Below are 21,948 nucleotides of genomic sequence, written 5' to 3' on the forward strand. Positions count from 1 at the left end.
ATATCGACGTTTGTTGTCTATCGGAGATCCGTATTCAAGACCCTGGTGAAGTACTACAAATTCGATCTCCATCTATTGCTTCAGAAAGCTTGTTTCGCGTCCGTTTATCCGGAGACCCTGTGGCATCTCTGACTGGTCATGCTGGCGTTGGTAGTGTACTAAGCACTGGAGCTGAGGCAGCACTAATCGATTGGATCCCCATTAACAGTCGGTTATGTGCTGTTAGATTAGAGAGTTCCATCAAAGTGAGAAGAAATCGGCGTGAGAAACGATGTCTTTTCGTCATCTCCGCCTATACCCCGACAGATTGCAGCCTGGATGCAATCAAGGATGAGTTCTATCACCAGTTATCTGTTCTTCTCCAGAAAGTGCGTTCGACAGATAATGTAGTACTAACCGGAGACTTGAATGCTCAGATCGCGCGTCTGGGCACAGAAGAGAGTCGTTTAGGTGGCCGATGGGGACTTGTTGGTCGCAGGACAGATAACGGGGACCGTCTGTTGCAATTATGCACAGACCACAATCTGTTTCTGGCTAGCACTAACTTTCGGCACAGTCATCGCCGATGTGCCACCTGACGTCCTCCCTCTGCATTCCAAGCCTGGACTCAGATTGATCACATCGCGATCAGCTACCGCTGGCGTGGTTGTGTACAAGACTGCCGCTCCTTTTGGAGTACCTGTCTGGACTCTGACCATGCCTTGGTCTGCGCCAATCTTACCTTACTTTTCAGTGGCCAACGAAGTGACCGCCACCAAAGGATTGATGTTAGCAAGCTGGCTGCAACTTCTGTTGCAAGTAAGTATCGAATCGAGATAGCTTCCAGGCTAGCTACTATTCCACTGAAAAGTAAAGATGAGCATTGGTTGCAACTTCATGACACCATAAAAATGGCGAGTAAAGTCGCTTGCGGCGTCACGAAACGTCTCGCTTATAAGCACTGGGTTTCTTCAGGCTCCTTACAACTCATTGAAGCCCGTCAGTCTTCTCCGGGTGACCGTGAGTTTGACCATAAACGAAGGATGTTACGCAAGGAAATTGGGCAAAGCTTGCGTAAGGACCGAGAAGCCTGGTGGTCGGAGTGTGCTAATGAGCTGGAAGCAGCAGCTTCATCTGGTAATTGCCGGAAGCTCTTCCAACTCATCCGAGCCACTGGCAGCAAGAAGTCTGGTGTGAGCGAAACAATCTGTGAGGATGACGGGATGCCAATCAGTAACATCCATCGACGTCTTGGACGATGGGCAGAATTCTTCGAAGGGCAGTTCAGAAATAAGGTAATGAAACCAATGCAATCAAGTAGTCTAGTGGCCATATTTCAACTTGGTCGATATAATTCGACTTCAAAGACGTAACAATGGTCATTACTCAGTGATGAACTAATTGCAAACAATTACAATAAATATGTAATCCCTTTATCAATTATAGATTTGTGTAAATGGTATTGAGCCATATTTCGATTACATGAAAGCCAGAGATATTACCCAATAATTCAAAGAGGTAGATGGAGTGAGTTTAAAACCTGAAAAATATTGATTCCTTCAACAAGTAAATCATGCTATGCGCCGATAAACAAATGACATAGGTCCACTTGATCTTCTAGTCAAGGGAGATTAGTAAAACATTCATAACTAATTCTTTGTTCTGATATTCATAACTCAAAAACTAAGTGAATAACGAATTGAGCGCTAAGTAATTCACTTTACAGTGAATAATAACTAATCAAATTAAGGTAGGTACATTTAGATGACAAGACAAGAAAACATATGACTTAGATTACTGATATGATGGAAAGAAAAGTCAATTTTCGAATGAATTACTCATTATGAGTTTCATTCAACATTGACATCCGTTTGATTCAACGTGAGGATCATTCAGTGTAGTATTTGATTATTTTCCCAGTATGATATTTTCTTCTGTATAATATACGATATTCTTCTACTCACTTGGCAGGAACTATGCTCAGTAAGTGATTTGTTATAACTGAGTATGTGATTTAATCCTAATTATTAATCAAAATGAGTGTACAATCAATATATAAACCAGTGTATTTAAGACTATTACGACTCGTCCTTGTGTTTTTGGGCTAATAAATCTTCACTTATACCAGTCATATGTTCTTACTTTCAAATCGTGGGAATTGTCAAGGTCCCTTGTTCCGAGTATAAGTGATCAGCGTTTTTTCCGGCACAACAATTACATCACTAATCCAAAAATATAACTAACTAGTAAGTATAAACAATGCACAATTATTCGTATCATCTTTTAAATCATCATAACCATTTACAAAATGCTATCTTTTGATTAACAACAACAACAAAACAAATAAAGCATCCGTTTCTATAAAGACTAGGCATTCACTTTAATTTTAAAACACAAAAAGGCAAACAAAACAAAAAAAAACGAGAATCAAATAATGAGTATTAAAACAAACAAAACATCAGTGACAATATTGCAATTTATATTTTACAAGTAATAATAACAATAATAATTAACTGATAAAATTTTCTTATTTATTTGGTTGCTATACACAAAATAAAATAATTTTAAATGATTGAAAATTGAAAAGAAATTGAACAAACAGAACGGATGATAAGAATAGCAAAATAGTGAGGGGGGGAGAGAGAGAGAGAGGGAAAGAAAAACATACAGCAATGGTAGTATATGGTGTAATTTGTAAGTGTGGATATCCATTAGTTGTAAAAAATATTTTAAAAAAACAACAACAACAACAACAGGAAATAACCAAATGGAATTTTACAAGGAAATATACATAATTAAAATAAGATTAACAATACTATATGAATAAAGAAATAGATGTAAATAATTTCGAAATGCAGGTATTTTTAATTCAAAATGCAGAATGTAAATAAAACCTCAATAAATTGAACATACACACACACACACACAAGATGAGATGAAATGCAGAGACTTAAAAATAGTTACAATAAATAAGATCAAAAACTTGAAAGATGTTTTCTTCTCTAAAAAATAAAATTACTTTTCCTTATAAAAGTATTATAATGATATCGATGTAAGAAACAATGGTACATTTTAACCAATGAGATGTTCAATGTCAACATTTTGTTTAGTTTTGTTTTTTTGTTTTTAAGGGGAAAAACAACACATATATACACAAACATACAGACTATACATCCGCAGTTTGATTAACTGACAGTAATTAAATGAAAGAGGATTGGTAAAAGGATATATGAATTTGTTATTTTAAACATTTGTTTGTGTTCGTTGATCATAAGTGTCTAACAAGCTAGTACTATTATTGTTACTACTAATACTAATGCTATTGTCACCAATACTATTATTATTATTATTGTTACTTTGACTATTCAAATCAAATGAAGATGAGTGAAAAAAACGAGGTTGTTGCTGTTGCGGTGTGTCGTCTAGACCACAAGAATCTGAAGATTTTCCGATAGAAGTATCTTGTAATGAATGATCATGATGATGTTGATGAAGATTATTATTGGCATAGGGCATACCGAATCGTATCGGATTTTGAATCGCTGCAGCAGCTGCCAATGAAGAATAATGACTAGCTGGATAATAGGCGTAAGATCGAGGTAAACGATATTGTGATACATTTGACAAGCAATTGCCATTATTATGATTATTCATCATACATAAACTACGTTGTGGTGGTCCACCTAATGGTATATGATCTAACCGCATAGTCTCCGGTGATGTAAAACTAACACTACGATTAACAACACGTAAATCGGAATTCTTATGTTTTTGTTCATAGAAATTTAAATAATGTTGTATTTGTTCTTGTTCATAATAATAATTATCATTAGACAATAGATTAGATCGTGGATGACTAACAATTGTTTTGTTGTTATCACCGTTTAATGAATAATACTGACTATTTAACCAAGGAGTTAAATGTCCAAAATGACAATGATTCACTTCATCTGATAGATTTTTCTCTTCTGTTACTGGTTCATATGTTACATTGTGATTGCAGGAAAAAGCAAGAAATGATGAAGGACTACATATTAAAGGATTTGTTGATGTTTCATTCAAATTACTCCAATTCATTCCATTACTGTGATCTGATACTGTTATTCCAGTATTAGTAGACGTAGCACTACAATCATGATCAGTACGTATGCTGCGCTTTTGAACATCTGTTGTAATATTGCCTACACCGTGGACATGACCGCTTTGATGAGTGTAAACATTATTTTCCGGACAGAAATGTAAAGGACTAGCAAGATTGTGCATAAAATAATTTGGCACAGATGGGAGAAAATTCGGTCTGATCAAGTAGGGCTGAGACAGATCAGGTAAACCAACCTACACGAATAGATGTTTCGAAAATAAGATAACAATGATTTGTCATTTAGTTTCAGTGTGATTCATGAAGTAAATATGAATATATAAAATATACACACAACAGTCGTATTTATTAAAAAAATATACAATAACCGAAATAGCCAAATTCAATTGATATACTGTTTCTACATTGATTCACAAGTTTTTTTTTATATTTCTGATGCAGTAATATGTCTAGGAGTGTTCAATACAACTGGTTTGCGAACATTAGTGGTTGACAAATTCAGACACCAAATCTTTCAACCACCTCAATTTTAAACGACAGAGAATTCTATGATAGCTTCTCCGATAAAAAAGTAGTTTAAAATCGAATACATAACCTATTGATTGAATTAATAAAAATAATGTAGTTCTAATATTCCAGTCAGTAGAAAAGTTGAATTTTCTGACGTTTCATGACTCAGTGTAGGCCACTTCTTCAGAGAATAAGAAAACAAGTTAAATAAACCCAAGTTTGAATAGTACAAATGGAACAAAGCAAGATTATTTGGTGAGAAATCTCAGCACGGATTCGAAAAGCTCTCTTGGCTTTTGCCAACTTACGTCACCTATGGCGAAGGCAAGATATCCGTCTATCAACAAAAGGAAGAGTATACTGCGCAGCAGCGAAACATGGCCTTTAAGAGTAGAAGACACCCGTAAGCTACTAGTATTTGACCACAGATGCCTTAGAAATATTGCTGGCGTCTGTTGGAATCACCGGGTAAGTAACAGTGACGTTAGACACAGTGTATTAGGTAATGATGGCAAATCAGTTGATGAGGTTGTGAATTTTCATTGACTGAGATGTTTGGGCCACGTGTTACGTATGCCTGAACACCGATTACCACGACGTGCAATGCTAACCGGTGTTGGAGATGGTTGGGAGAAAGTTAGGGGCGACCAAACCAAAACGTGGCATCAGTGCTTGAAGACACTAACCTCTAGTCTGAGCCATGTTGGTAGATGCAGACTACTTGGTTGAGGTCCGCGTGACTATCGTAACCAATGGTTGGAGACTCTTGGTGACATGGTTCAGAATCGATCACAATGGCGTCGGTGTATACACTCCCTGTCTTCCCTTAAACTAAAAGATTAAAATCACTTCATATCTTTCTTTCTACGAACCAATTCTTTCTTCTTGTACTATATCTCTATATGCAATCTTTCTCTTACATATTACTACCTTTGACCTAACCACTGCTATGAATCCGGTGTTCATCTTGTTGTGTTGATGCGGTATGGCAACCTGGACCGATGCATATATGTGCCTGGTCCTACGTTGTAGCTGACTGACTGATTTGGTGCGATTAATTAAAAACAGGTTTCATCAAATATTCTTGCTTCGTTCCCTTTTATTAATTAAACTTGAGTTTAATTATTCTCTGACGAAGTGGCCTACACTGAGACAAAAAAACGCCGTAAAATTTAGCTTTTCTATTTATTGGGATATTAAAACTATATCATTTTCATTATTAACAATATTCAATGCTCAATTTATTTGAAATTATCAAGTCAAACCTTGGTAATGACAACTACAAACTATTGATTGAATGTTCGCATTTTTCATTTACATTCTGTTCTTCGTAATTATGAAATGGACAACTATTACTCATCGATAAATTATCTTCAGCTTCGTGTTTTTTTCCTGAGCCTCTGGATCATTACACTATTTCCATTTAACATTCTGCATATTTATTTTCTAGAAATGGGATTGTATACACTGTTATTATTTCAATCACTTCACTAAGTATCACGAACGTTTTTCCAAGTCATACATGATGGACGTAATAAACAGTAAGCAATCTGTAAGAATGGTTAATGTGACAACAGCACAGAAACGAAAATAAAGTGAAATGACAATATAGCAGACGAAAGGAAGAAAATATCTCACTTGATGTGGTGTTAAATACGATGCATTTTGCCATGTTTTATAAATTTGTTGGTCTGCACTAGAATTCGATAAATGTAGTTGGGATGAACTCAATGGATAACTAGTGGGTTCTTTATGAGTAGGTGGAACAACTATTTGAGACGATTCGGGAATGGACGATGAAGGGTTGGTATAACCAGTTGAGGCACTGTTTATTATATCACGACCAACAGACGATTCTGCTGTACTGAAAGACTCAGTAGTATTGAGAGTGTCCTCGTTTGGTGGATGCAGTTGTGAGCAAGGTGAAAATGAATGGCTTAGGGATGTGTTTGCTAGTGTCACACATGGTTTTTGCAATTTAGAACTACCTAAGTGACTTCCTTGATCTGATTGGCCAATATATGGAGGAGCTCTTGTTGAAGCGCTGTGTGACCTTTCTCTTTCACAATACATAAAATTATTTCGAGGCACATGAAACATATAAGGAAATGCTTTTGGATCAAAAAATGATGGAGGGTTGTGAACCATTGGTAAAGATGAATTAGACGAACCAACATAGTTAGTATGTGCGAAACAGGGGCAAATGTACATAGGATTAGAACAGTTCATCGGTACACCACACGGGACATAATAACTGTTGAAATTTGAAGGTAATTTATTGGAGAACCGGTTATCAGATGATTCAGGCACTGAAACATTACAACGACTGTTTCGATCATGCAAACTCTTAATTGATCTATCTTCTGATAGACTAGTATGAGGTTCCTTTTCAAAAGATTCTACAGTTGGAACATCACTACACTTGCTAAGATTCAATGAAGCAAGATCTACTGCGCTTGTTACGATACCTACTTCTTGATGAATTTGATCATGTGAGCACATAGAGGAAACTAGATCATTTGGTATATATGAATCTGAATGTGGTGCAACTGCAGGATATAGGGTAACTGCAGCGGCCGCAGCTGCAGCAGCCGCGACTGCCGCCGCTGCAGCGGCAGTTCTACGCTCATCGAGTGTTGGCAGTTGAGAATAATAGAGTGAGTTTTGTACATTGTTCCAATCTGGTGTGATATATGGAGCATAATAATCAGGGTAATAAAATAGAGGTAATGCAGGATAATGGGCAACTAAAGGATATTGACCAGTATGAAGGTATGTAGGAAAAATCTGAGATGTTGAACCCGGTAAGGTATGATATGCTGAATGATTAGTAGGGGAAAGAAATTCGGACGGTTGACTTGAGTGAGTAGTTGAAACATGTGCAGAAGAGTCACAAATTGAAGAAGAGATTGAATTAGGAGATATAAGATTACCACCCATTGCAATGCGAGATGAAGGTGGTATTTTAGGGGTTAGTTGATCACTTTTTTTAGGCAAATCAAAACAAGCCGGAAACACTTTAACTGGCTCACATTCTTCACGAGATAATTTGGACATAATACCATTCGATTTGTCAAGAGGAATGGCATTTAGAACAGCATCAGCTGATTCATAGGCTCGAGAAACATACAAGTGTTGAGGAGTTCGATTCTCATTCACTAAAATACTCTTATCTGTTTCCGATCCACTGTTTAAATTTTCATTTCCTTTGCAATTAGAATTTAGATTACTATACTTGTTTTTATTAGATTTAGACAAAATAATCTGTGATTCCTTCGATGTACTCTTACCACCAGATATTGTATATGATGACAATTGTAAACATTTGCCAACAATTGATTGTTTTTCAAACTGCGGAAAATCTTGACGGTGAAGATGATTATGAGGCTGTAAATGAATACCGTTATTTCTTTCTTTAACATGAAATCCATCAATTTCTGGACGATCTTCACCCTGTTGATGTTGAATTGAACTGTTGCTATTATTATTGGTATCATCATTATTACTATTAGCTTGATCACTTTCATGACGTCGATGGTAATTACTTGAAAGATCTTTCGGTGGGCTAGATTGAGAATTTGATTCTGGTACTAAACGAATATTCGGAATAACGAAAATGGATAAAGCTAAACGAAAAAAAGAAGAATAACGTCAGTTGATACAGACATCATGAAACAAAATCAATCAAAATTAGTTATACGGGTTATTATCGGTTATAGTGACACAGTGACAAAAATGTATTAGGCGTTTACGTATTTTCTAATTACGTGGTGTAGACAGAGATTCATATGTTGGAAAACATACATATATCATGGACAGAAAAAAAGCTATTTAATTCCTGTTATGTTAAACAACTATAGCAACAGTAGGACAGATGACAGTAGATATATCTATTACGAACAAACAATATAATGTACACCTCTGGATTATTATTTGATTAAATAGGAAGAATAATGAAGAAGTATAAATTTCGAGATTATCATATGAAGGATTGTTATTCAGATTTCTATTGATTAATTAATAAACTTTCGTTTAATCCATATATCCTTGTCAAGTATTTCGTTATTCCAGACATTACATGAATCAACTATTCCACCATTACTCACTTATTACTAAGTTACATACACATAATAATTCTCTAATTCTGTTTCTATGTGGTCAGACGCTTCAAGTGCATTATTGTGTCAGCTTCGAGTCATGATGAGTACAAAAAAAACTGAAGGTCATGAGGTTTGTTCCCGGTGCGGTTGTGGCAGCGCACTGATGAGGAGCTCCACAATAGGAAGAAACAGCTATTTAGTGCTCCAATCGTTATCTAACTTTGATCGGTTTATGATTTCAATAGCAATTAACAGACTATACAAACCCCTAATAACAATAAAAACAAAATCAATGAAAATGTCAGCAAAAAATTTTCAGAAACAAAACAAAATAAAACTTACTATCTGGAAGACAAGCAAGTTGGGCAATAGGTAAATGATTAGAGAAATATGCACTACGCATAGCAGCTCGTGCACTAATTCGCTTGGATGGTTGAAGTTGTAAAAATTGTAATGCTAATGACTCTGCGTGTGGCGCACGACTTAGACGGGATATAACCCTGTGTAAAGGTCGATTAGGATAGAAATGTAAACGTCTTTGCTTTTGATCATTATCAGCAGATTTACGTGCACGTTCGTCACATTCATTATTGCCAACAGTTAAACCTGATGATGCACTTTTTGTTCGTTGAATAGTTGAATTAATATTTAAATCACCTAACAATCCTTTATATTTGGGTAATTTAGATACACCGGGCCAAGTTTCTTCATTTGGTGTACCCATAATCTAAGAGAGAGATGTATAATAAGCAGAAAATAAGGAAGACTTTGTTGTTGCTGACATTCGACAAACCATGTTGAAAATCTTATTATTACTACAAAACACATTTCTTTAGAATTTACACAACTTTCAAGCATAAATAGCTACACAACACAATCTACACTACATTAATATTCTAATTTGTTCATATTGGTTGTTTAAATATTCTACTTGATGTTTAGGACTAGAATCGATTACTCTCTCTCTCTCAAGCATCCCATTGCACAAGCCAGGGGATATCTGGACACAGTAGCTAAGTGGGTAATGTGAAGTGAACAATACAGGGTTAAAACCCCAAAGTGAACACCAAACGGGGACGCCGAACCTGGATTCCACAGCTAATCGCCACCCATTTCTGTCTATAATTCTAACTCATGTCAAAGTAGATTTTGAATTAAAGACTAATAAAACTTATTTTAAAAGTTCTCAGGCGTTTCAACTGATACATTAGCTCTTATACAACTCATTCTACTTAGCGACACAATTGTGTGGTCAGCTTTGATCTATACTTTATTTGTATTGTTGCTAGTAATAATATCAAATGTGTGGGGCCGAACCATGCAACAAATTGCTCATAAGTCACCTCGTTAATAATCATTCTACTGTTTAAAGTTTCTTGATTTCAAACTTAGACTTGTAAGCTACTACTATTTGACCACAGATGTCTTAGAAATATTACTCACAACTGCTGGGATCACCGGTTTAGTAATAGTGAGGTTAGACACAAGGTATTAGGGAGTGATGGTAAATCAGTTGATGAGGTTGTGAATTTTCATTGACTGAGATGTTTGGGCCACGTGTTACGTATGCCTGAACACCGATTACCACGACGTGCAATGCTAACCGGTGTTGGAGATGGTTGGGAGAAAGTTAGGGGCGACCAAACCAAAACGTGGTATCAGTGCTTGAAGTCAATAACTTGCGGTCTGACCCATGCTGGTAGATGCAGACTACTTGGTTGGGGTGAGCATATAGTAGTCGAGAAGTTGGTGTATCTAGGTAGCTACATAATTGCTGGTGGTGGCGTGAGTGATGAGATCGATACATGTATAGTGAAAGCCAAAGAGGCTTATGCCAATCTGGGCCATCTTTGGCGCCTTCTGATGTCAGTCTGACTGTAAAAGGTCGGATCTACAACACGTCAGTGAGAGCAGTTCTGCTCTATGCTTGTGAAACCTGGCCTCTCCCAGTTCAGGATGTTAGACGACACTTTGTGTTTCATTATCGTTGTCTCCGAAGAATTGCCCACATCCAATCGCGACACCATGTTGGTAATCCAAAGGTTAGGCATCGTGTGTTCGGGCAATCGGTGTCACCATGTTGAAACGTCGACTTCGGTGGCTTGAACATATTATACGAATGTCGTCCCAGAGAATTCCATGTCGTGCATTATTTGCAGACGCTGGGACTGACTGGTTGGAATAAGCTGAGAGGTGGTCAGTGTATGACATGGTGTTGTGGTATAAAAGAAAGCTGCAAAAGACTGGCTTCTGTTAGTCCTTCATGACTCCCTGCCTGGGGTCCTAGAGATGGTACGACAGAGTGGCTAGAGACGTTATCAGCTATAGCTCAGAATAGGAGCCAGTGGCGATCCTGCTGTAACATTTTTCATAAAAAGTGGTTGTATCTTCCTTAACTGAAGGAATTCTTTCTGGTTGTACCCTTCCGTTTCCCCATTATTATTATTACACTACCTTACACTAGTCTGATCGTTATTGTTCTTCTTTTCTTTTTCTTTTACGCGCCTTACCTCTTTTCTCTCTTCCCATTCTCATTGTTTTGTTTGGCGCATATATATTTGGTGCCCTCTTGTACCAATATTTATGTGTTCAAATAAATAAATAAACTTGGTTGGGTCCGTGTGACTATCGTAACCAATGGTTGGAGACCCTGAGTGACATGGCTCAGAATCGATCACAGTGGCGTCGATGCATACACTCTGTCTTCCCTTAAACTAAGAGATTAAAATCGTTTCATAACTTTCTTTCTACGTACTAATTCTTTCTTCATTTACTATATCCTTATATGCAATATTTCTTTTACATATTACCACCACTGAATTAACTACTTCTATGAATCTGGTGTTCATCTTGCTGTGCTAATGAGCTGCAGCAACTAGGACCGATGCATATATGTGCCTGGTCCTACGTGGTAGCTGACTGACAATCAATTTTGATAATTTTGTTAAGCCCTTTTCTTAACTTAACAATGTTATTCGAACAGTAACAATATGCATACTTCTTTGTACTAATTATGATCACCATCTTGTCTGTAAAAACGTGTATGCTTGATCTTCATTATAGCCTACGCGCATATCTCTCTCTAGCTTAAAAGTTAATCGCTTAAATATCGCTCAATGAATTATCCTCTTTCCCAGGTATATATGTACTCGAATCCCATTATTAGCCTTTCCTTTGCCTTGCTGTGCCGTTATACGATTTGGCTATAAATTTGCCTCTGTTTTCCCTCACACACACATATTCACCTCTGCTTTACATTTGCTCGATGTACTTATAACTTGATTGTCTGTGCTATCCGCTAATAAACTGAGGTTGCCACTTCTTATTGCCTTCTGATTTCAAACACCGTTGAGATTTATATAATAACGGTTATCAAGGCGACCGATTAACGAAACTAAGCCATTACAAACTCGTCAGGACAAGAAATGAAATAAACAAATGATGTCGTTTAGTGAAAGATACAGACTAAACAAGATGTCCATTACAATGAGAATATGAATATATGAATGATGATGCAATTCATTCTTTTAAAAAAACTATTTCACATGACAGTTTCTAACCAATGATAACAATCATTTCATAAAATAGACTATAGTCTATATGAATCAGATTGATCGACAACATAGCACAAACATTATGTCTATGCATTATTCAAGTAACTTGTTTAAACATTATCGTTCTTAACAAACACTTTATTAAATCTTAAATAGTACTGACTGCCAATTACTCTAACCATGGTAGGTGTAGACCATTTTAAACTTGTAAATTAGTGGCTAAAAGTCAGACGACTTCAGGCACTCAGCAACCGGATTCACGAAGAATATAACACGAAAAGAAAATTAATGATATTGCAAGGCATGAAGCTGATATCAATTCACCCAAGTGAAATATTTGGCATCTATGATTACCCCTGTTTCATGGCATGAAATATATATATTCCTTTAACTGAGACATCTGAAATCTGAATGTTAACATGCTACTATGTTAAATACGAGAAAAAATTACAAGAAAATTAAATTGTACACATCTAACAACGACAACATAGATGGACTGTAAAAACTAACCCGAAAAATTTTATCAAGTTGATCCACTGAATCTTTTGAACCGGGAAATGTTGCCACTCCTGATATCATTTCCGTGAAAATACAACCAACACCCCTTGAAAATAAGCAAAAGATGATTTTAAGAAAATGATAATTCGATATTTTGAGGGAGTTTTACTGATTGGGAAAGTTAATCGAGAAGATTAATATATTACTTAAAATTGATGTCTAAATCAAATTATTAAAAAGTATTGTGTTTCAAACTCATAGGAAAATTCAAATGTTCAATTGTTATGATTGATGCCCACAATAAAGACGAAAGGGTGTGAGCTTAATGAAAAAAGACCTAATTGATCAAGGAGATCGAGAAATAATATACGATGCAACATCAGCAAGAATAGCCAAACGAGATTAGGAAGAGTGGATGTTGAGCTTCCAAACAGTTTTCATAACTCCAGACCAAATAATAAAATGAGTATGTATTATCGGATGCTGATGCAGACCAACAAATTTATAAAACATATCAAGTGAGATATTTTCCTCCTTTCGTCTGCTATATTGTCATTTCACTTTATTTTCGTTTCTGTGCTGTTGTCACATAAACCATTCTTACAGATTGCTTGGAAAAACGTTTAAGTGTCATGAAACGTAATTAGATTGAATGATGTAGTGAAAAACTACCAGTCAATTAGTTAAAACATAAAACGTATAATATATGTGGGTACCAAATGAAGTGAACATCAAATCAAAACAGTAAAAGAAAATGTTCGTGATACTTAGTGAAGGGATTAAAGTAATAGACCTGTCTCTGGAGGATAAGTGAAATACAACAATCCTATGTTATGTGAAACGTAAAAATGGTGTCTACTGACGTAACATGATTAACTAGTCACAATAATATTGATGTGAATTGGTCAAACACAACAAACATTTTGAGATATACAAGCAGAAAAGAAATGGTAAACTTTATTAGCTTCCCCTTTTACAATAACAATAAAATTTCTTATAATATCAACTAGTTATCATGAAGAATATGTGTTGCGATATTTCAAACAGTATTGAAGAGTAACGATGTAGGATGTCTTTAAAAGAAAAAAAACATTCATTTTAAGCAGAAGTTATTTCAACAGTTGAGACCATGAGTCGACTGAAGCTAGACCACCATGGAAAACCTGGAAGCACTGGACGGCCGTTTCGTCCTATTGTGGGACTCCTCAGCAGTGCGCACCTACGAAACCGCCTCGCGAGATTCGAAACCAGAACCTATCAGTCTCGCGCCAGGCGCTTAACCAACTAGACCACTGAGCCGGCATCCAACTGTGTTAATGTCTAACTTCAACTAGTCCACAAAATTGAGCGACACATCCACTATTGTCATCAGTGAGTTACTACCTTACAACTGACCTGGTTGAACTCCACTGGTCACTGCTTCTCATTAGAACTCCGGGATATATCTCTTGAAGCCAGTCACTAGTGAGCATATGTTGATTAGTATCAGAAGGGGTTTTGTGGAGATTGTAGTAATTTCAACAGTTGAGATCATGGGTCAATTGAAGCTAGACCACCATGGAAAACCTATGAAGTTATGCTACTACCAGCCAATCGTAATAAATCAAGTCTATTGTAAATGCAAAGGTTTCCATATTAAAACAAAACAATAATTTCATACATTCTGATCAATTGATAAGTTTAGACAAAGGAAAAAGTATGAAATAGGTAGGATAACATGAATTCATCAAATTTTAAAGTTTTCTTATCAACTGTAAACAGACTAAATATACATTTATAATATTATTATAAAAAGTTTTACAATGAATTTTAGTTTGGAACGACATAAGGAACAAGACAAGAAAACAGCATATTTAACATAAGATGTAGTTTAAACAAACCAAACGTGGATTAATAGGCTTTTGACGTCAATAAAGTATTTACAAATGTGAACACTATACATTTAATAGATAACGGATAGAGAGTGCACATTACAAAAGTGTTTAAAATAACTAAAATGCAGAGGCTACTGCCATCAACCGCTGTATACAGAAAGAAAGTGTGGTAAACCTCCCGTTGACATGATAAAATAATTACATTATTTAAACACATGTCAATTACATAGTCCCTTTAATATATTTTAGATTTAAAAATAAATTCACTCACGATGCTAACTTGAAATTTGTGTTAACTACGTGGTTAGACTGTCACTCCTTTTGTGAATAATTCAATTTTTATTCGTTATCACTTTATTAACATTCATAACATAACACCGTTTTCATCTTTAATATATATAAACCTGCATCCCAGAGTTGATGTTCCCACTCCTCATTCGTTATGTTGATACTAACTAAATTTTATTGCTTATGATATGTAAAACTTTGTATAATAATGTGAATATACGTTGTTTGCAGATAATGAAAAGCTATGAAATATGAAATGAATTCATGCTGCTCTGTTGATCTTTTTTCTCTCTCGTTTTATTTACAACAATAACTACTTTGTTTCTTCAAACAAAAAAATTAAAGAAAATAAACTAGAAACAAACTTACCAAATATCTAATGAAGCAGTGTAAGATGTTGAACCAAGTAAAACATCCGGTGGACGATACCATAATGTAACAACTTCATGACTATAAGTCCGACTAGGTACAGATTTTGCTCTGGCCAAACCAAAATCGGCAAGTTTCAATTCGCCTTGTATTGATATAAGTAAATTTTGTGGTTTTAAATCTCTATGCAATATATGTCGATCATGACAATAAGCTAAACCACGTAAAAGTTGATAAAGAAAAAGCTATAAGGAAAAAAAGAAAAAAATTCATCATATATGTATATAGGTAAGACTGTTCATTACACTGAAGAAGTCCAGACACGTTTACTGGACGAAAGGATGGAATCATGTAAATTTCAATCGCTTAGATTATTTAAAATATAATTAGTCACATATAAGACTATTAATAGTTTAGAATAATAACAAAAGAAACATTGTAGGTAACAATTCCAAGGTTGGACTTGATAGTTTCAAATAAATTAAGCATTGGGTAGAAAGGCAATAATAATATTTATTGTTATATCCCAATGAGTAGAAAAATTGTATTTATGGGACGTCGTGAGTTAATGTAAGCCACCTCTTCAGAGTAAATAAATAACCGAATTAAATTAACACAGGTTTAAATGGTACGAAAGAAAACAAAACGTGGCTTCAGTTCTTAAGTTCAATTTACTATCCAGTTATGCACCATTAGTAGTTACAGACTACCTTGTTGGGTTATGAATGTTTATTGTAAACAATAATTGGAGATTTTAGGTGACAAAGAATCGGGGTCATAATGACGCAGATGCATTCACTATTCTCCTTCCATTAAATCCTGCGCTTCATTCAAACTTCTCGTGTCATACTGCTTAAAAGTACTGTTTTCCACCATAACTGGCATTGTTACTACTTCTACTTGACATTTGACTTGATAACTTCATTTTGAAATATGGATACGGAGTGGCAACTTGAAGACTAATGCACATCTGTGTTAGGTTTTGAGTTCTTTACGACAGACTGACTGTAATGACGAATACTTCAACGATTTATAAAACTGAATGAAACTAATACCATTGATCTGAGTAAAAACCGGTTTCTATTATCTATTTAGTGGTAGAAAATATGCAAATTGAGTAATTCTTTTTTAAAATAATCATTTTTTGTATTAAGTTATTCTATTTGAAGTCAAATATTTATAGACATACACAAAAAGGATACTATTTCATGCCATGATCTATTAACGAATTCATAATTTTTCGAGAAATACATGTTTTTCTACTACAACTACACGTAAAAATAATATCGACAATGATAAACTGTATGAGTACTCAATGGAGAAACATAAAAAAAAATTCTGGACAATTTAAGGTTGTTTTCCTAATGTAACTTGTTTACCATGTAGACGTTTATGTACTCAACTTGAATTGTACAGTGTATGAGGTCTGAGGATACTGTAGTGAACGAGAACACAAGTGGGGGTAATTGAATCTGTTTGAATCAGTAACACACTGCAATACTACAAGGTTTATCAAGACAAATTACATGGAGTGGTCTACCGTGGTCTACCGACCTACTTAAAGAACATATAAGGAATTTTTAACACCTATTTCAAATAGAATAAGCAGCTTGGATGAAACTAGACGATTCAGATTTCACAGACCACCTAGCCCTTCTATCACATAGACATCAACAAACACAGGTGAAGACAGCCAGTCAAGCAGCATCAGCAGCCTCTACAGAAATAGGGCCTCAACATACACGAGAGAAAAACCAACATCCTCAAATTCAACACGGAGAACATTAACCAAACCAATCACACTTGACGGAGAAGCTTTGGAAGATGTGGAATCTTTCACGCACCTGGTCAGCGTCATTTATGAACAAGGAGGATTCGATGCAGAATTGAAGGCGAGGATTGGAAAAGCAAACACAACACTCCTACAGTTGAAGAACATATGGAATCTCCAATAAGAACGTCGAGACAGTTCTAATGCATGGAGCTGAAACTTACAGAACTACCCCGACCATTATCAAAAGGTACAAGTGTTTATAAACAATTCTCTACTCAAGGTACTTAGTGTCCGTTAACCGGAGATAGTATCAGCAACAGCCTACTGTGGAAGAGAACAAACCAGCTTTCATGTGAAGAGGAAATTAGGGAAAGACGATGGAGGTGGATTGGACTTTCGTTGAGGAAATCACCAAACTGCATCATGAGACAAGAGCTAACTTGGAATCCTGAAGACAAACGGAAAAGAGGAAGACCAAAAAAACACTGCGTCGGGAATCGGAAGTAGACACGAAAAGGAAGAATAACAATCGGAAAGTATTGCCACACAGTGGAAAAATCAAAACTGTTACCACCACAAAGTACCTCATCATATACGAATGAGAGGATTAGAACTAACCAAACACTGGATAGTATACAATGCCAACTTGTCTAGTTCTTACTTCTGATTGATTAAATTTCCAATACAACTACTAAGGTAAATGAATTGATATCACAGTTCAAACTTGATAGATCAAATGCAATAAGAGGACTAAATATTAAGCAATAAAACATTGGCTGAAAATTTTTACTCATATTCATTGGGACGAGCGCCTCATTCAACCATTACAATTCGACTTCACTAAACTTACTGTCAAGAGACTGCAATTAAACATGATTTCATAAAGATTATAGTAAGTCTTTACATTACACTAAAGACAATCTACGAAGTACTGAACAGTTGTCTCATCCCAGTACGGTAATTCTCAGTAGTGGGAACTGGGGATCGAACCTCCCTATACTAATAAAACAAATAATTATTCCAACAAAAAGTAAACCATAATACAAAGTAAACAGTTTGAAAATAAGAAAAAGCAAGCGGTAACATTTTGAACAACATGCACGGATTTCCATGAACTCAAGAACCGACTTTAGTTAGACCACTATAGAAAATCTGAGAGCACTGAACGGCTGTTTCTTTCTAGTATACAACTCGTCAGAATTGCGCATCCACGGCTCCGCACGCGGGAGCCTAAACCGGGATCTTCGGCCTCGTACACGACTGCTTAACTTCCAGACCACTTAGCCGTACAGTGCTTCCAAGCTCTTAATAGAGGTCTAATATCGATCGGTTAATGATTTTAATGGAACTCAACATTCTACATAACCACATACTGACAACATACACTTACTCGAACATTGTGCAGTTTAATACCACGTGGATGATTTTCAATGTATTTACTCAAATCAGATTGCTGAATAACAAAGACAGAAAAATGTAAACAAAATGAATACAAAAAATAGAGCCAGCCTCGATATTGCTTGAACTAAATTAAATGATAAGGAAGGTAGATGTGTAACATTTGGCATCAACAAGATGAAACATGTCAAAAAATTCGTTAATATAAAAGTCAATACAAAAAGAAATGGCGTTTTGTTTAAATTCACAATTGCTATCAACAGTTTTCGATTGGACAGATAACCACTTTAAACGGAATTTTAGTACAATTTAATAGAAAATTTTCTCCATAGTCTCGTACATGTAAAACTAGATAATCATTAAGTGAGTTCATGGTAATTGCAATCAAATTTGGTTTATTTGATAATTTTTCAAGAGGCTATTGCCATTATTACCGGTTGCTGATGCAATCTGTATGTCTAGGCCGAAAACGTGGTAGACGTCTCGTTGTCATAATTAGAATCATTAAATTGAAATGATTTATTTTGAAAAAAGATCTTAATTCTTTTTCTAACTACCAACTGACATTCGTTTGATAAATTACTTATGTCTAGACTCATTATATAGGCTAGTTACGTAGCTTTTATGATGATAATTGGTAATCAAATCTCCTCTTAGGAAAACTGTATATGAGCAGATTTTTAACGAATACCCATCAAGTATGAAAACTGCGCCGAGTAGCAGATTTTTCGTCATTTCTGTGTTCTATTTTGTACCAATTAGCAGATTGAAATCACAATCCATATGCTTCGGTTAGCTCAACAGGGTAGTATAACCTCCACACTAAGAGTATTACTTGAAGTTATGTAAACGGATTTATACTCGACAAATGAGTTAGCAGATAATAAATACTTTTCATCTGTCTGTACAGAGTGACCACTGAGCAGAAATCTATATCGAAATCACTTGGTATTGTTTTACTTGAATCTTCCCATTGATGTTTTAGGACTGAAATTGATCAGTCTCTTATTGGCATATGTGCATACTGTGCGTATGCCTCGATATTGCCTTAATTTACAAGCATTATAAGCAAAGACGGATAGTGGCTAGCAGTGGAATCCAGGACGCGCGTTTCGTCCTATATCGAAATTGTCTACTTATTAGGAATGAAAAATCCTGTTGAATAGCTTGTCGGTGCAACATGTCTAATTATGATACGGAATCCAGTTCAACAAAGAGTATCAACTCACTAAAGATTACAGATATAAGTGCCATCTATTAAAAAATATAAGTCAAGCATAGAATTTTGCCGATTGCTCACAATCACTTTACAGAATATTTCGCTACATTAGATTAACACGTCCAACTTGTGTACTAATTTATGTATAAAGCTGAACGAAGCCAGAACAACAATTGAGGCAAAATAATGTGAATGTATCATTTATATTTTTGGATGGTGGAGTTTGTGCAGATGATGTTGTTCAGAAGAACGATGAAAGCTCCATGACCAAACCATCCAGCTCAGAGAACAAAACTCCATCAGTATTATATATATATATATATCACTTAATAAAAGCATACTAACATGTAAGTTAGGACGAATTTTTACCTACGTGCTTACTGAATACCAAATGAGAAGTTCAACTAAGGGGAAGAGAGTTGAAAGTCCAGCATAATTAATAGAATAGAACAATTACAAAATAATTATACTATCTAATTTCTCCTTGAAAATTACAAGAAATAAAGTGTTATTTCTATGCGAAAACTGAAGGGCATTGTAAAAAATAATTGGGGAAAATCGCATTGTACACCTTCTACAACCACAACCAGTCACATATGTGTACATTTCTATGAACGGTACAGAATCGTATTTCTTTTTAAAGACAGATGTTTCGTGATGATAATCTTTAGAAAAAATAAATTATTGCGTTTTATTTTAATAAAGGTAAGAAAGAATTGCTTTTAAAACAGCACAAGAAAAGAAGAAAACGAAATCGATAACAATAGGAAAAAAGATGGTATAGCAACACCAACTGTTGAATGATTCCAAAAATAAGGAGCCATCTACACATTTACATAAACGATAGTTAGTTTCAATGAATTAAAGAATATATATATAATCAAATAACGAAGGATGAACGTTGATTTACATTTGGCCAATGGTTCAAATCAAGTCAGATTAGTTACTATTAAGCAAAATATAGTCTAACACATGTGAAGATCTGGAATAAGTAACAATTTTTTTATTGATAAAATTTCCTGATTATATGAACTATACTGCTGTAAGAATGACAGTAATGTTCTCAAAGATAAATTTTACTGATTAACATTTCTGTACCAGCTTTATAGAGAATAGAAAGAAAGGTCCAGGACAGAGTGGGTTGTAGAATGCTGGTCGGCGGCCTATGCTCCATTAGGAGTAACAGGCGTAGGTAAGTAAGTAAAGTAAGTTCATAGAGAATAAAAACAAAATTATCATAACTGATACTCATTGAAGTAAATCGATCGATTAGAAACAAGGATGTCAAGACAAAAATTAGTAATACACCCTTTACGTCGCCAGTACTTTATCTCAATTATTTTGCTTTCTTATTAGTCAACCAACGCTAACAACATGAGATAAATAAATGCTATGCCTAGTCTTCTGAAAAGAAACATTATTTCATTAGCTCAGAGCTAAGCTGTGATTTGTTACCATTTTTTGGTGATTCCAAAACGAACTAGTGACTTGAATAAACTATAAAGGTAATGACATAGAAAATAATTCTATTCATTCTGTTAATTACTTATTGAATTACCCTACTTATTATTTTAATGACCTACTATTACTAATACTGAACTAAAGTAATCCAATTTTATTTTCAAGAAAAAGAAACTAATTATGATAGCCATAATTATTTTCTAAATTGTTACAACATAGTGAACACAATTAGTATATTCAATTATAGTATTCATTAAAGACTGATTAAAGAATTGAAAAAAGGATAATAATAGTAACCATCGTTTGTAATCATCAAAGAGTGAACAATAAACAATTAATACTGTTTCACATTTTTTTCTGGAAGGACTCATACAAAAATGTACCATGTTAATTGATCATTGGGCAATGGCCCAATTACATGTTTGTTATAACGTTAATGCTAATTGAATACTAGAGACAACCGCTAAATTGTGACTGTAATGGAATAACACTAATAAAAAGTCACGTACTAATTTTCAGAATAAGTAATCATAATAAATTATCTGACCTAAAGTATTCTAGAGCCAAAGGACACTATAACACAAAATCATTGAAGAAATGTTACCCATTCCCTTATCTAAAAATTGCCCTTGACAATAAAAAAGGGAACAGAGAAAGTATAATTACAACCCCGATAAACGATGACATATTATAAGAAACACCCAATATACACAAAAAACTTTGAATCTCTGCTGAGGAATCATTAATAAAGAGTAATATTCACGGTGTCAGGAAGTCATTTTAGATAAATAAAATTGCTGAACAAAAAGCGAAAGTATAAAATGA

The 21,948-nt window shown here is 35.0% G+C and overlaps 1 protein-coding gene across 1 annotated transcript in view; it reads right to left on the reverse strand.

The window, feature by feature from the left end:
• Nucleotides 1-3,222: 3,222 nt before the first annotated feature.
• Nucleotides 3,223-21,948, reverse strand: part of CDK15 (Cyclin-dependent kinase 15) — a gene marked incomplete at its 3' end in the record, with an annotated part of 52,646 nt that continues 33,920 nt past the window's right edge. Inside the window, exons 10-15 of the mRNA XM_012941147.3 lie at nucleotides 18,436-18,498; nucleotides 15,272-15,516; nucleotides 12,753-12,846; nucleotides 9,031-9,415; nucleotides 6,227-8,214; nucleotides 3,223-4,314 (exon numbers count right to left, since the gene is read on the reverse strand). Coding sequence (XP_012796601.3) covers nucleotides 3,223-4,314; nucleotides 6,227-8,214; nucleotides 9,031-9,415; nucleotides 12,753-12,846; nucleotides 15,272-15,516; nucleotides 18,436-18,498 — 3,867 coding nt within the window. The remainder of the gene's footprint in view (nucleotides 4,315-6,226; nucleotides 8,215-9,030; nucleotides 9,416-12,752; nucleotides 12,847-15,271; nucleotides 15,517-18,435; nucleotides 18,499-21,948) is intronic.

This window comes from Schistosoma haematobium, chromosome 1 (assembly GCF_000699445.3).
Source record: "Schistosoma haematobium chromosome 1, whole genome shotgun sequence".
Taxonomy (NCBI): Eukaryota; Metazoa; Platyhelminthes; class Trematoda; order Strigeidida; family Schistosomatidae; genus Schistosoma; species Schistosoma haematobium.